This window comes from Mandrillus leucophaeus, unplaced genomic scaffold (genome assembly GCF_000951045.1).
Source record: "Mandrillus leucophaeus isolate KB7577 unplaced genomic scaffold, Mleu.le_1.0 Scaffold125, whole genome shotgun sequence".
NCBI lineage: Eukaryota > Metazoa > Chordata > Mammalia > Primates > Cercopithecidae > Mandrillus > Mandrillus leucophaeus.
In genome coordinates, this window is record NW_012100876.1 from 878,720 (window position 1) to 893,853 (window position 15,134).

General features: G+C 54.3%; 1 protein-coding gene across 1 annotated transcript in view; it reads left to right on the forward strand.

Annotated features, from left to right (window-relative positions):
* Window positions 1–14,923, forward strand: part of CCDC102A (coiled-coil domain containing 102A) — a 19,532-nt gene extending 4,609 nt beyond the window's left edge. The window contains exons 3-9 of the mRNA XM_011971928.1: window positions 1,745–1,992; window positions 6,031–6,139; window positions 8,375–8,491; window positions 8,840–9,049; window positions 10,650–10,820; window positions 11,671–11,774; window positions 14,370–14,923. Of these exons, the coding sequence (XP_011827318.1) occupies window positions 1,745–1,992; window positions 6,031–6,139; window positions 8,375–8,491; window positions 8,840–9,049; window positions 10,650–10,820; window positions 11,671–11,774; window positions 14,370–14,499 (1,089 nt within the window). The 3' untranslated portion in view covers window positions 14,500–14,923. The remainder of the gene's footprint in view (window positions 1–1,744; window positions 1,993–6,030; window positions 6,140–8,374; window positions 8,492–8,839; window positions 9,050–10,649; window positions 10,821–11,670; window positions 11,775–14,369) is intronic.
* The last annotated feature ends 211 nt before the right edge of the window (window positions 14,924–15,134 follow it).

Here is a 15,134-nt window from a genome sequence, read left to right on the forward strand (position 1 = left end):
CGCGGCGCGGGCGCGGCGTTCGCGCCCCAGTCTCGAAGTGGGCGGGGCCGATTGGCCTGAGCTTCTGGGCTCAGAAACAAGCTAGTAAAGGCCTGGCCTCCTGGAGGTTTCACTTCTCCAGGTCGGGTTCTACTCTTGTGGGGCCTCACATCATCTTCCTTCCGGAGACCTCAGGGTGGAGAATCCCAAGTTCTGTGATACCTCCACTCCCACACCTGCTAAGTCAACAGAACCAAGGAATCATCCCCTTTGAGCAGGAGAGGGATCCAGCAGCTTGCATGGAAGTTAGCTGATTCGTAGCAGAGCTGAATCCATTGATTCAATCAGAGCTGAGCGGTGGGGGAAATCAGGGCACTGGGATCACAGAGGAGGTCCCTGACGCAGGCTTCACAGAAGCTTTCCTGGAAGAGGGCACATTCAAGCTGAGACCAGAATGATAAGTAGGAATTAGCTGTGAAAAGTGCCAGGAGGGCAGGACGACGTGACTCGTACCTGGAGTACCAGCTACTTGGGAGGCTGTGACTGTGGCAGGAGGATCCCTTGAGCCCAGGAGGTCGAGGTTGCAGTGAAATATGATTATACTGCTGCAGAGGGCACCCTCTCCTGAGCCAGCAGGCCTGTTACCAGAAAACCACCTAGGGGCAGGGTCCTAGTTCAGCTCCCCAGCTCTGTCCCCAGCTCAGTCCCTGGACAGGCCAACTCTTCCAGATAAGACTGCCCCCTGCTCTCTCCTGCCCAGCCCCCTCCACCCCATAGGCTAGCTCCGGCACTGCTGCCTCCTGTGGCTGAAGTCCCCTCTTCCCTGGGGCGACCTGGTGTTTGAGGTGGTGTTCACTGTGCACAATGCGTTCCTGTCCTGTCCTTGTTCCAGTTGTCCGTCACAGGCCAGAGGGCTGTGGGCAGTCGCAGGAGCCCTAGGCTTGCAGTCTGAGTTTGTCCTCCAGCCCAGCCTCTTCATGCTGTGGCCCAGAACAAGTCCTGTCTCTCCCTGTTCCCCATTCGTAAAACGGGGCTTTGAACCAGTTGTCACCCCCACCTGGATAATCTGAGATACAGAAGAGTACCTCTCACTCCTCAGGGAGTCCTCAGGGCCACCACTCCAGTCCAGCTAGAGAAACCGAGGGCCGGGCCAGGAAGAGGTTGGCCTGGACTCATCTGGAAAGGCTGTGGGAGAAGCTGGAACAGGGGCTGTGGTCCTTGTGGGTTTGCGTCAGAGACAGGGGATGGCAGGGGCAGAGAAGAAGGGGAGGATGGCAAGGAGGAAGGGGTCTCGGCCCTGGGTTCGTAATTTCTCACTGCTTCCTGTCTGAGAGCTGGCTCTCCTCACAGGCACTGCTTGCCCATGTCACCAGTCTCCCCATGCCTTACTGTTTGCCCCTGAAAAAACAGGATCTTAGAGCTGGAATTCCTTTGGAAGGAATCTAGGCTTAAGCCATTACAGGAATTCCTGCTTCACCATTTGTTCCCATCAGTGCCCCACTATAGGTTTGCATACTTCCAGTGACAGGGAGCTCACCACCTCTCCTGGGGAATCTTCTAGGATACAGGGAACCATGGCGGCTGACACTGCAGCTCCAGGAGGTGAAGGGGGAGGCCCAGAGCAGGGCGTGTCTTCCTTCTCCAGAGCTGGAGAGGCAGGCAGCAGAAGAGGAAACTGAGGCCCAAAGACACTGTGTGACTTGCCCAAGATTACCCATCAAGCTGATCTCAGACCCAGGGCCTGGCTTGGCGGCCACTGCTCCAGCCTCCACCTTGGTCCCCGCAGGAACTGGAGCTGGTGGAGAGCCTGCTGAAGAGCATGCCGGAGGAGTCTGAGGACTGCTGGGAGGCACGCAGCATGGGGGCCGGGGGCCCGCGGGGCAGCTCAGGCCGCCAGGAGCGGAGCCGGCTGCCCTGGGAGGACACAGCTACCATGGAGGAGGAGGCCTCCAAGTTGACTGCCCTGCGGCTACGACTGGATGAGTCCCAGAAGGTGCTGCTCAAGGAGCGAGAGTGAGTCGTGGGAGGCAGGAGGGGGCAGGGGCAGGGCCAGGTGAGCACCCTCAGAATGACAGAACTTTAGACTCACGAAGATGACAGGTAGTGTTTAGGCTGTGTCTTGGAACTGTGGAGCAGTGGTGTTCCACCCGAGAACTCAATGCAAGTTTTTATTTCTTCATTCAAATAATACGTTACTGGGCACCTGTTCTGGACCAGGCACTGTGCTCAGCCCTGAGGATACAGCCCTAAATAAGACAGAAGCCCTTGCCTTCCTGAAACTTACTTTCTAGCTGGGGGAGAGGGCTGTGGGCAGGGTAAAAGCAGGAATGGAGACAGGGAAGTTGGTAGGTTGCAGCTGGGACCTTGGTTTTGTACCTGTGAGTTTGAGATGGCAGGGAGGCAGCTGGGGAAGTGAATGAGTCTGGAGTTCATGAGATGGTCCTGTGCTGGAGGTAAAAATGCAAGAGTCACCAGTGAAGAGATGATATTGAAAGCCATGAGCTGGGCCGGGTGCGGTGGCTCACGCCTGTAATCCCAGCACTTTGGGAGGCTGAAGTGGGCAGATCACTTGAGGTCAGGAGTTTGAGACCCACCTGACCAACATGGTGAAACCCCATCTCTACTAAAAATGCAAAAGTTAGCCAGGCATGGTGGCAGGTACCTGTAATACCAGCTACTCAGGAGGCTGAAGCAGAAGAATTGCTTGAAGCCGGGAGGTGGAGGTTGCAGTGAGCCAGAATTGTGCCACCGCACTCCAGCCTGGGCGACAGAGCAAGATTCTGTATATTAAAAAAAACAAAAAAAACAAAAAAAAAACCATGAGCCTGGCCAAGGGCCAAGGAGTGAGTATGGATAGGGAAGAGGTCAGAGGATCCAGCCCTGAAGTGCCAAGTTTAGAGGTCTGTTAGAGGAAAGGGAAACAGCAGAGGACACAAGAGAAGGAAGCCGGGCTGGGGAAGGGGAACCACAAGAAACAGTTTCCCGGAGGACAGAGTGATCAGTAAGAACAGGGCTGAGCCCTGACCATTGGATTTAGAATGTGGAGGTAACCAGTGACCTTGATCAGGGCAGTTTAGAGGGCATGAGCTTGATGATAATGAATATTCTGCAGTTTTTCTGTCCAGAAATTAAATACATCAATAGCATAACCTATCTACATACCCCTTTTTAAAAAAAATCAATATAATGGCCAGATGCAGTGACTCATGCCTGTAATCTTAGCACTTTGGGATTCCAAGGCAGGAGAATTGCTTGAGACCAGCCTGGGCCACACAGCAAGACCCTGTCTCTACAAAAAAAGACAGAGCCTTACTCTGTCGCCCAGGCTGGAGTACAGTAGCACAGTCTCGGCTCACTGGAACCTCTGTCTCCCATGTTCAAGTGATTCTCTTGCCTCAGCCTCCCGAGTAACTGGGATTACAGGCATGTGCCACCAGACCTGGCTAATTTTTGTATTTTTAGTAGAGACAGAGTTTTAGCATGTTGGCCAGGCTGGTCTCGAACTCCTGACCTCAGGTAATCCACCCACCTCAGCTTCCCATAGTGCTGGGAATACAGGCATGAGCCTTTGTGCCCAGCCTACCAAAAAAAAAAAAAAAAAATAGCTGGGAATAGTGCTGTGCCACTGTAGTCCCAGCTACTTGGATGGCTGAGGCGGGAGGATGGCTCGAGCCCAGGAGATCGAGGCTGAGGGAGCTATGATTGTATGATTGCACCAGTACCCTCCAGCCTAGGTGACAGAGAGAGACACTGTCTCAAAAAAAAATCAGTATAATGCCTCTGTGAAGATGTAGGCAGAGATCAGGATGATGCTTCTGTGGACATCGTTGCATCTTTGGTCAAGGAATACCAAAGATGGCCAGCAAACTGCCAGAAGCTGGGGGAGACGCATGGAACAGATTCTTTCTCGCAGCCCTCAGAGAACCAGCCCTGCCAACAACTAGATCTTGGACTTCTAGCCTCTAGAAATATGAGAGAATAAATTTTGACTGTTTAAGCCAAACAAGCAAAAAAATCAACCTAGTGCACTAACTGAAATATAAAGTAGAAGTGAAAGTAACTTTTTTTTTTTTTGGAGACAGAGTCTCACTCTGTTGCCCAGGCTGGAGTACGGTGGCGCTATCTCAGCTCACTACAATCTCTGTCTCCCTGGTTCAAGCAATTCTCATGCGTCAGCCTCCTGAGTAGCTAGGACTATAGGCACACACCACCACGCCCAGCTAATTTTTTGTATTTTTAGTAGAGGCAGGGTTTCACCTTGTTGCCCAGGCTGCTCTTGAACTCCTGAGCTCAGGCAATCCACCTGCCTTGGCCTCCCAGAGTGCCAGGATTACAGTATGAGTCACTGCACCCAGCCTGAAAGTAACTTAAAATACACATGTTGTGATATGGAAGGGCTTGGGCTAGCTCCTCCAGAAGAAATGATGAAGTGGTCAGAGTGGGTGTCTTTACATGGGATGATAGTGACGATGGTTACAACAGCAAACACATAGCACACGCTCCGAGTCAGGTGCTGTGTTGAAGGCTTACATGTATCTGCACATTTAAGTCACCTCGCAGGACAGCTACAAAGGCGGCTCATGCAGGTGTGCAGAGTTAGCAACTTAAAGACACAAGTAGTGTCACTGTGATGATGAGGTTTCTTGAGAGATGAACAACCTTTGGTAAAGTTCTGAACAAAGAAAAGTGCAGCCAGGCATAGTGGCTCATGCCTGTAATCCCAGTACTTTGGGAGCTCGAGGTGGCACGATCGCTTGAGCCCAGGAGTTCAGGGTTGCAGTGAGCTGTGAACAGACAGGAACAGGGTGGTCTTTGACAGATGAACCTGGGGCAGAGCGGGAGGGAGGTACTTGCCCAGACATGCCCAGTGCTCTGGAGCCTTGACCCCCTCCCCACAGTATGAGCTGGGCACTTGCCCTCTGGTAGGGAGTACGGTTCCAGGGAGTGAGCTGTGATCTGCACTCCAGTCTCTGGAATGCAGAGCCAGATCCTGTCTCTAAAAACAAAGAAAAGTGCAGTCTTCCCTCAGTTTATACAGTGATTCCATTCCTAGAAAATTCAGTGTGTGTTAGTATAAACATTACTTTCTGTTTCGATGTAAATCAGAGGCTCTAGGCTCAGCTCATCTCCACCCCGAGCAATGTCCAGTGGGCTGTGCGTGCATTCAGTAGGATGCAGAATGCATCCTGATGGGCAGAACGCCCAGGGCATTGCAGGGAGTCAGGCACCCTGGCCCCCGCCCACTAAATGACCCCTAATCACTGGGATAGCCAAAAATGTCCCCTTGGGTTTTCAACATGCCTCCTACAGGGTGACGTCCCCTCTGGGAACCCCATGTTGGAGGCGTGGAGTTTTCCACTCTCAGAGAGACAGGCCAGTGTGGTGTGGGGTTATGAAGGGCAGCGTGCTGGAAGGTGATGCTGAGCTCAGCCATTGGTGAGCACCTACTCTGCCAGGGCCAGGCATCACGCTTCTTACCTACAGTGCCTCATTCAAGATCAAGGCAGGGTGGCGGTTATGGGAGGATGTAGGGATCCCACACAGTGACGATGGCAAGAGAGGACCCTCTCTCCAGGTCACTGGGCAGTGTTTTCCAGCGTTTCTATTTGTGTTCAGACCAAGCCTTGCAGGGAACATAGTCTACAAAACAGACAGGAGCAGGGTGGTCTTTGACAGCTCTTCGAGAAGAACAAGGTGGGGCAAGGAGTGGAGTGGTCAGTGCTGGGGCTGCCACCTCCTGGAGCCATTTTCAGATGAGCCTGGAGTACAGCAGGAGAGAGGTTCTTGCCCGGGGCTGCTCAGTGCGCTGGAACCCCAACCACTCCCCGCAATGTGAGCAGGGCACTTGCACTTGGATAGGGAATGCAGTTCCAGGAGAACTGCAAAGCCAGGGTGCTTGTAGTCACGTAGGGCGCCTGGGCCCGAATACCAAGGCAAGGATTTTGGACTTGGGCTCAACAAGTGCAGAGGGTACACGGCAGGGCCACCTTTGGTGAGGACTCCAAGCAGAGGGCCTCGGTGGGCTCACCCCTGTGTCTGTCCCTTCCCTAGGGATAAACTGGCATTGAGCAGGAACATTGAGAAGCTAGAAGGGGAGCTCAGCCAGTGGAAGATCAAGTATGAGGAGCTGAGCAAGACCAAGCAGGAGATGCTCAAGCAGGTGAGTCTTGGAGACCAGAGGGGCTTCCTGGAGATGGCAGGATCACACTGTTGAATTTCAGTAGTGGAAATAGAAGAGAGAATTCATTCATTAATTCGTCTGACCATCTGACAGTCGTTCTTTTTTTTTTTTTGAGACAGAGTCTTACTCTGTCGCCTAGGCTAGAGTGCAGTGGTGTGATCTCAGCTCACTGCAACCTCCACCTCCCAGGTTCAAGTGATTCTCATGCCTCGGCTTCCCAAATAGCTGGGATTACAGGCGCCCACAACCACGCCCGGCTAATTTTTGTATTTTTAGTAGACAGGGTTTCACCATGTTGGCCAGGCTGGTCTCAAACTCCTGAACCCAAGTGATCCTTCTGCCTCAGCCTCCAAAGTGCTGGGATTACAGGTGTGAGCCACCATGCCTGGCCTTATTTATTTATTTATTTATTTATTTAATTCTGAGCTGTTCTGAGTGTTGGGTAGGCACAGTCCCTGCCTTCAGGAGCTCACTTTGTGGGGGCTGTGGGCAGGGGAGACCGACAGTCACCAGGCAGATTCGTGAGTTATGAGAGAGTCAAAACAGAATGAGAGAGATGGGGTGGTAAGTCAGGAAAGGCCTAAGAAGGTGGCATTTGAGGCAAGACCTAAAGGGGCTAGAGGAGGCTGTCCTTGAGAAGATACAGGGGAGAGTGTTCCTGGCAGAAGGCACAGCGATGCCAAAGTCCTGAGGCAGGAACAAGCCCAGCACGTGCGGGAAACAGGGAGGGCCAAGTGTCTGGAGAGCAGGAAGTGAGAGGCGAGGCCGCAGGAGGGGACCTTGTAGACCAAGATGAAGAGGAGAAGTCTGGATGTGGCGTTCATTGGGATCCTATCTGTACTAGGTGTCACTGAAGCCTCATGGCAGTCCAGGGAGCTGGGTCCTCATGTCCCCACCTTACGGATGGGGAAACTGAGGCTACAGAGAAGGGAATCCACCACTGCAGGTGTCGGGGCTCAGAGCAGGCTGAGCTGCCACGACTGCCTCCTGTGCAGGCCTCAGTGGCCACCAGAGGGCGCAGCCACCCACGGAACGCCGCACTGGATCAGTCAGTTTCTAGCAGCTGGGAGGATCACAGACCTTTAGAGTCTGAAACTGTCCTGGAGGTGACCGAGACTAGTCTTACATGAGAATCTCTTAGGAAATCTCCTAAAATACAGATTCCCAGACCTCACCTCCACCTTCCTGAATCAGCACCTTTCAGGCTTGGGTCCAGGACCCTGTTTTGTATTCTTTTCAAATTATGAAGTATAATCCTTTGAAGAAAAGCAAAGGAAACACAAATGTACAATTTAGTAGAAAATTATAAAGGTTCTCTTTTGTATGTGACGTTTCTCCCTCAACACTGTGTGTCGAAAACTCATCCATGTGTTGGAGGGAGCAGCAGTTTGTTGGGGTTTGCTGTATACCACAAGAAATGTTATTGTCTTAAATGCATGCCAAGCAATTCTGATGCATCTGTGTGCAGAGCAGTGTTGGAATCAGTCACTATACACTGAGGGCAGCCCTGTGCCCAGGCCATACAACGACACAAAGGTGACAGACACAGAAGCTCCCCATCCTCCCAGGCTAGCTTTCCAGTGGGGAGTGGGATGAGGAGGCCCCTCCTCCAAGCCAGGTGGACAGAGGAGGCATCCCTAAGGAGGGGACCTTTAGGTCAAGGCCTGAGAGTAAGAAAAATCAGTCCTATGAAGTGTCTCAGAAAGAATGTTCCACGCATGTGCAAAGGCCCTGTGGTGGGCAGGAACTTGGTGTGTCTGAGGAGTAGAAAGGAGTCCATGGTGCCTGGAGTACAGTGAACTAAGGGGAGAATGGTGGGTAGGCACCCAATCGTGCAGGGCTTTGTGAGTGTAGAGAGGAGCTGGACTTTACCCTAAGGCACCTGGGAGCCATCAGAGGCTTCGTGGGAGGAGGGTGGTATGATTGCATTCATCTTTGTTAAAAGCTCCCTCTGGGCTGCTGTTGTGGAAAATGGGTTGACGGAGAAGGGCCAGGAGTAGACACTGGGAGGCTAGACAGTAATGAGGAAGAGAGACATTGGGAGGAGCGGAAGTGGTCAGATTTGAGGTCTGTTTGGAATACCTGGTGCCTGCCCCATTTGGGTGCTGCCTCAGGCTCTGCGCTGAGCACTCCTGCACTGGTACCTACCCCTGGAGCTGGTTCCAGGCTGTATCCTGGTGGTTCTCATGACCAGGTGGGGCCTTATCCTTGCAGCTCAGCATCCTGAAGGAGGCGCACCAGGATGAGCTGGGCCGCATGTCTGAGGACCTGGAGGATGAGCTCGGTGCACGCTCCAGCATGGACCGGAAGATGGCCGAGCTGAGGGGCGAGGTGAGGCCATGGATGGGACCCAGGAGGACTTGGGTTTAGGGGTCCTGGGGCCCTGCCTCCATCAGCGGGTCACTGGGAAAAGGGCAGGGGCCAGGCCTATGCTCTGAGGGGGACCAGCCACATTCAAGGGTGTCCTGATCTGCAGGAGGCAGGCCTCTCTCCCATACAGAGGCCAGAAGCGCTCTCACATCCTGTACACCATGAAATGAGCCCAGCTTAATTATAGCCAATGCAGCTGGATCTGCTTCCTGGAGCCAAAAATGGCTCCAGGAGGTGGTGGGGGCGTCCAGCTCAGGCCCTGCATGCCCCCTCCCCTGGGAGTCCTCACTCTGCCCTGCCCTGCTGCAGATGGAGCGGCTGCAGGCCGAAAATGCCGCGGAGTGGGGCCGCCGGGAGCGGCTAGAGACAGAGAAACTGGGCCTTGAACGGGAGAACAAGAAGCTGCGGGCACAGGTCGGGGACCTGGAGGAGGCGCTGGCCCGGCGGCGGCGGCAGACAGCCAGTGCACTGGACTGTGACCTGAGGGCCAGCCAAGCCGCGCTCTTCGAGAAGAACAAGGTGGGGCAAGGAGTGGAGTGGCCAGTGCTGGGGCCGCCACCTCCCAGAGCGTAGCCTCCCTACTGTGTGTCAGGCCTGGTGATAATTATGGTAGCTGCATGTATTGAGCACCTTGTGTGCTAGACCAGTTGGTAATTATAGTAGCCACATTCATTGAGCACTTACTGTGTGCCAGGCTCCACTCTAGGTGCCAGGGACACAGCACTGAGCAGACAGATGTGGCCTCCCCTCTTGCCCTCATGGAGCTGAAGGCTCACTTGGGGGATGTGCACGTGGCTCTCTCTGTCACACAGATTCATGCCAATCACACAGCTTCATGGTCACCAGCAAGAAGAGGGGATACCAGGAGACCTGGCTTAGGCCCACGGTCCTGGAAATGTCTCCTGGAGGCAGTGAATTTTAAACTGAGTTCTCAGCTGGGCGCAGTGGCACACACCTGTAATCTCAGCACTTTGGGAGGCTGGGGCGGGCGGATCACCTGAGGTCAGCAGTTTGGGACCAGTCTGGCTAACATGGCAAAACCCCATCTGTACTAAAAATACAAAAATTAGCCGAGCATTGTGGTGGGCGCCTGTAATCCCAGCTACTTGGGTGGCTGAGGCAGGAGAATCGCTTGAAACCGGGAGGCGGAGGTTGCACTGAGCTGAGATTGCACCACTGCACCCCAGCCTGGGTGACAGAGAGAAACTCTGTCTCAAAAAAAGAATAATAAATAAAGAAACTGAGTTCTCTAGGAAAAGCAGCTGTTGACTGGTAGTGTGTGGATTTAGGGGAGGGGATGGAGAGAAGTTAGGACTAACATGAATAAATGTCCGTGGTGAAAGAGACACAGAGCTTTGGAGGAACAAGGTCAGTGTGCTGGAGGGGAGTGAGCGGGGGGATGTGGTAGGTGAGGCAGGAGTGGCGGGCCTCCTCGAGAGAGTTTAAAGCAGGAGGAAAGTGTGAGCAGGCTGTGTGGACAGAGGATGGGAATACAGGCTGGGGGGAAACTGTTGACATTCTCTGGACAGCAAGAGAGGGAGGAGACCTGGACCAGGTTGCAGTCGGTAGAGATGGAACAAAAAGGATGGACTCGAGACTTTCAGGCAATGCCTATTCCTATTTTACAGATATGGAAACTGAGGCTTGGAGAACTCACAGAGCTCCAGAGTGGACACCTCTTTTGCTGGCTGCCCTTCCTCTCCCCAACCACTCTGGGCTCTGAGACACCCACCTACTCCCCAGCCTAGCTCATTCCGAACCCAGGTCTTTCAATGCCATGTATATGCCCCTGAAGACGCCAGACCTCATCCTTCCCCAGAAACCCCGATTCTGCTTCAACAGCTCCAGGGCAGATCCAGTAGCATCTGAAAGTTACACATCCAAACTGGAGCCACAGGTTCCACCCACCCAGCCCTCTCACCTCCCTAGAAGGCACCTCCAGCCTCTGGCTTCTCAGCCAAAGCTCTAATGCTGATATTTCAGACAGCAGATGGAGAGATTCTGGGAAGGAGAGACACCCAGCATCCCTAGAACTGCCTGACCTCATGGGACTCCCTGGCATGGCGCCCAGGCTGATACTGATCCCCCCTCCCTCCCACCCCATCCCTGTGCCCTGCAGGAGCTGGCAGACTTGAAGCATGTGCATGGCAAGCTGAAGAAGCAGTTCCAGGAGAAGGTGGCAGAGCTGGCACATGCCAACCGGCGGGTGGAGCAGCACGAGGCCGAGGTGAAGAAGCTGCGGCTGCGGGTGGAGGAGCTCAAGAAGGAGCTGGCCCAGGCTGAGGATGAGGTGAGGACCACGGAGGGGCAGGGGCAGCCACAGACCTCAGCCAGGGAGGAGTGGGGGCCGCAGGGCCCTCCTGGCCTCTCCATTCTCAGCCCCTGGTGCCTGGCACAAGCCTGGCTCTCAGGAGGTGCCCAGGGTAGAGTGGGTAGGTGTGTGATGAATGGATGGCAGGATAGACATGTGGGTGGGAAGATAGGAAGAAAAATGAACGGAAGACAAGATGAATGTGTGCATGGATGAACCGATAGATGAAGGAATGAGTGGATGGATGAATGGGAGAGAGAAGCAGGGCGGGCGGATGGATGGGTGGTTCCAATGGATGTATGAACAGATGATGGCTGGATGGGTAGACAGTGGACAAACGGATGGACAGCTGACTGGGTCAGTGGGTGGAAGAACGAATGGAGAGGGAGAAAGGCCAGGTTGACGGGAAGGTAGGTGTGTCCGGGAGAGCAGGAAGGCATGGCTAGGCATGCTGGATGGGCAGCTGATTAGATGAATGGATGGGGAGTGATGGGTGACTGTCTCCATGGGCAGATGAATATCTCCCTGGACGAATGGTCAGATGGACAGACTGATGGGGACAGAAGGATAGGAGGTGGATGGCTGCATCAGTAGTGCAGGGCTTGGGAGGATGGGTAGATGTGCAAGAGGAGGCAAAGGGGATGGAGAGGAACCAAAGCGATGCTTTTCTGGAAGAGGTAAACCTTAGCCTAGGCCTCAAGGAGCAAACGCTCTGGGAGGAGCACCTTCCCAGGGAACAGCGGTGGGAGTGGTTGTCCCTGGGCGGGTGGCCGGCCTTGCCCAGCCCTGGGTGACCCTCATGCTCTCGGCCCTGCTCACCCCCCCGCAGCTGGACGAGGCCCACAACCAGGCACGTAAGCTGCAGCGGTCGCTGGACGAGCAGACGGAGCAGAGTGAGAACCTGCAAGTGCAACTGGAGCACCTGCAGTCCAGGTGGGCCCCGGGCAGGGAACAAAAACAGGGCAGAGACTTCCAGCCAGGGAACCCTCCAGTCAGGGATGGAGCCCAAACCAAGGCTGGAGGGGGAGACGGAGAAGGAAGAGGTCCAGGTGCCTGGAGCCAGAATCCCTTCCCCTCCGGGCAGGAAGGGCCAGAGCCAGGAAAGCAGGGCAGGGGGTGCAGGAAGTCAGGCCAGCTGCAGGCCCTGGAATTGTCTCCTCTAGTGGGAGGGCTGGTGGGCGGAGTGAGGGCCGGAAGGGCGGGCTGGAGAGGTCAGGCCCAAGGCGGGGGTGGGGGGGACAGTGGGTGGGGCCAGCAGGGCTCCAGAGTCATGGACAAGAAGAATAAGCAGTGTTCAGGGTTACTGGGCCCAGGTGACACCGGGACATCAGGGATCTGAGAGACTGGCAAGCAGGGAATCGTGGAGGAGCTCCAGGCCTGGATCCCCTCCACTGCCAACAGGCCCCACCCAGCACGCTCTGCCTCCCTCCCCCAGCCCTGTCTCCTTCCCAGCACTCTGAATCACAGAGCCAGGTGATATCAGAAAACTTCAGTCCAGGTCCCTCCCACTTCACAGCTGGGAGGCCCAAGGAGCATTGGAGCCACAGCATTGACCTGTGCCGGATCACAGAATTGACCGGTGCCGGGCCCTGAGAATGCATTTACTTGCATTCTCTTCTTTCGTGGAATAGAGGGTGCCCGGTTCTGCAGCCAGACTGCCTGAATGGTGTGAAGCCTGGCTCAGCATTAGCAGCTGTGTGGCCTTGGGACACTTATTTAACCTCTCTGTGTCAGTTTCTTCATCTGTAAAATGGGGATGGTGATAGTTCTTACCTCTTGATTGTTGTGAGCATTAAATGAGCTGATCCATTCTTATGAAAGTACCTGGAGGCGAGGCATGGTAGCTCACACCTGTAATCCCAATACTTTGAGAGGCCAGGGCAGGAGGATTGCTTGAGACTAGGAGTTCGAGACCCCTGGGCAACATAGCAAGACCCCATGTCTACAAAAAAAATACAAAACTTACCAGGCATGGTGGTGTGTGCCTGTAGTTCCGCCTACTTGGGAGACCGAGGCAGGAGGATCACTTGAGCTCAGGAGTTCATAGCTGTAGTGAGCTGTGATGACACCACTGCACTCCAACCTGGGAGACAGAGTGAGATCCTGTCAGAAAGAAAGAGAGAAAGAGACAAAGAGAGAGAGAGGGAGAGAGAGGGAGGGAGGCGGGGAGAGAGAGAGAGACAGAGAGACAGAGAGAAAGGAAAACACCTGGCACATAATAAATGCTGAGTAATTGTCAGCAGCTGCTGCTATTACTACTATTACTACTACTGCTGGGGAGGGGCTTATATTTGGGTTACATATTGTGCTTCAGCATCACACCGCTTCTATGAGAGAAAGGAAAGATGTTTTTTCCTAGGGGGCTGGCAGATGAGGAAACTAAGGCCCAAGAGGGTAAGTCTTTCCATGGCCACACAGTTCGTGGGTGGCCAGGCAGAATCACCCCAGCCATCAACCATCCAAGCCCTTATTTACTGAGCATTTACTATATGCTGCTGTTCGCTGAGATCTTGTGGCTTAGAGTATGGGCTGCAGAGACCTAACAGCCGTTGTCCCATGGTAAACTGAGTCTCGATTTCCCCACCCGCCTGGGATGATGCCCATAAAATGTTGTGCAGGGGCCCAGGCATGGGTCCAAGTCAGGACCCATGCCTGGCTGGCTCTGCCCACTCTGACCCCGCAGGACACACCCTTCAAAAGCCCACTTAGCCTTGGGGCTTTCCCGCAGTCTGGGTCACATTGTTCAGGAGCCATAAACTCCAGAAGTGGGCAGGCAGGCTCTGCTGGGCCTCTCAAGTGCTTCCATCCGGGAGGGTGGGGCCACCCAGGACCGCTGTGTCGTTTTATTTTCCAACTTTTCGTGCTTTAATGTTCCGGGGACAGCTCACTAAATCACTGTGCAGTAATGGAGGCCCCCGCCTGTGCCCCTCCCTTGCGTGTTAATAATTCATGCCTTCCAGTAAGATGCAGCCGGGGTGGCCACTTTGCTGGGGGGTGGGGGGAGGGATCGGCATTTCCTTCACCAGCTCTTCTTAGAGTCAAAGTTTTGCTCGTAAATTTTGACTTTAGGAATTTTAATGTGAGGAAGAACTGGGGCTGAGCCCTTTCTCACTGACACTGGGAATGTAGAGGGCTCAGCCCACCGCCACCGTCACCACCACCCAACTCTGCTGCCTGTGCTCTGAGAGCCAGGCTTGGGTTCAAATCCCGCAGCATGACCTTGAGCCAACTCCTTCACTTCTCTAACCGCCCAGCTGCTCTGGCACCACCCACTTCAGTTCAGAGCTCTGCCCCACTCCCCACCATCTGTGTGACTTTGAGCGAATGACTTCACCTTTCTGTGCCTTGGTTTCCTTGCTTATAAAATGGGGGTGATAATGGCACCTCTATCATATAAGGAGATTACAGGAGATGAGACAGCGGGGAAAGCGCCAGGGAAGGCTTAACTGCTGCTGCACCAGCTGCAGCCACCTTATTGGAGGACTGCCGGCCAGGCTGCTCTAACCTCCCATCACCTCAACCCCGCAGGCTCCGCAGGCAGCAGCAGAACGCTCCCCTCTTCGGGAAGATCCGCAGTGCTCGCTTTGGCACCGAGGAGGCCGGGGATGGAGCCAGCGACCTGGACGAGGACGAGGACCTGCAAATCCAGGTGGCCTAGAGCTTCCTGTGGCTGGCAGGATGGGCTGCCCCACACCTGCCCAGGGTCCAGGCTAACCAGCCACTCAAACTGATGCAGCGCCTAGGCTCACTCTGGGACCAGTCCCTGCCACAGCCGACTTTCTTCTCTCCCAGGGATGGTGTCAACAGTCCCACTTACAAACGCCCTGTGGAAAGGAAGCCTATGTCTCATATATATATATATATGTATGTATCTCCAGGAGTCTTTGGACCCATTTGGTTTTATAAATACAGGACAGCTCCAAGGCCCAGTCCAGGTGACCTCACCCACCCAGGACTTCATGCAGGGCTGGGCATGTTGGGGGAGGTTGTTGGAGCCACAGCCTGGGCTGCCCCTCTAGGCTTCGCTGTTCATCATACAATGCAGTGAACCCAGTTCTTTGTAATAAATGAAGTTCAAGTTCTTGGGGCATCTGAAAGTGTGGCGGATGTGGGCGGGGGGTGTGGAGGACGGCATCGGCCTGCACCTGACACTGAACCAGAGCTCAGGAATGTCAAGTAACTTAATAAATGAGTGAATGTGAAGAAGAAAGAATGAATGAATGAGGCCAGGCACGGTGGCTCACACCTGTAATCCCAGCACTTTGGAGTCCAAGGCAGGTAAATCACTTGAGC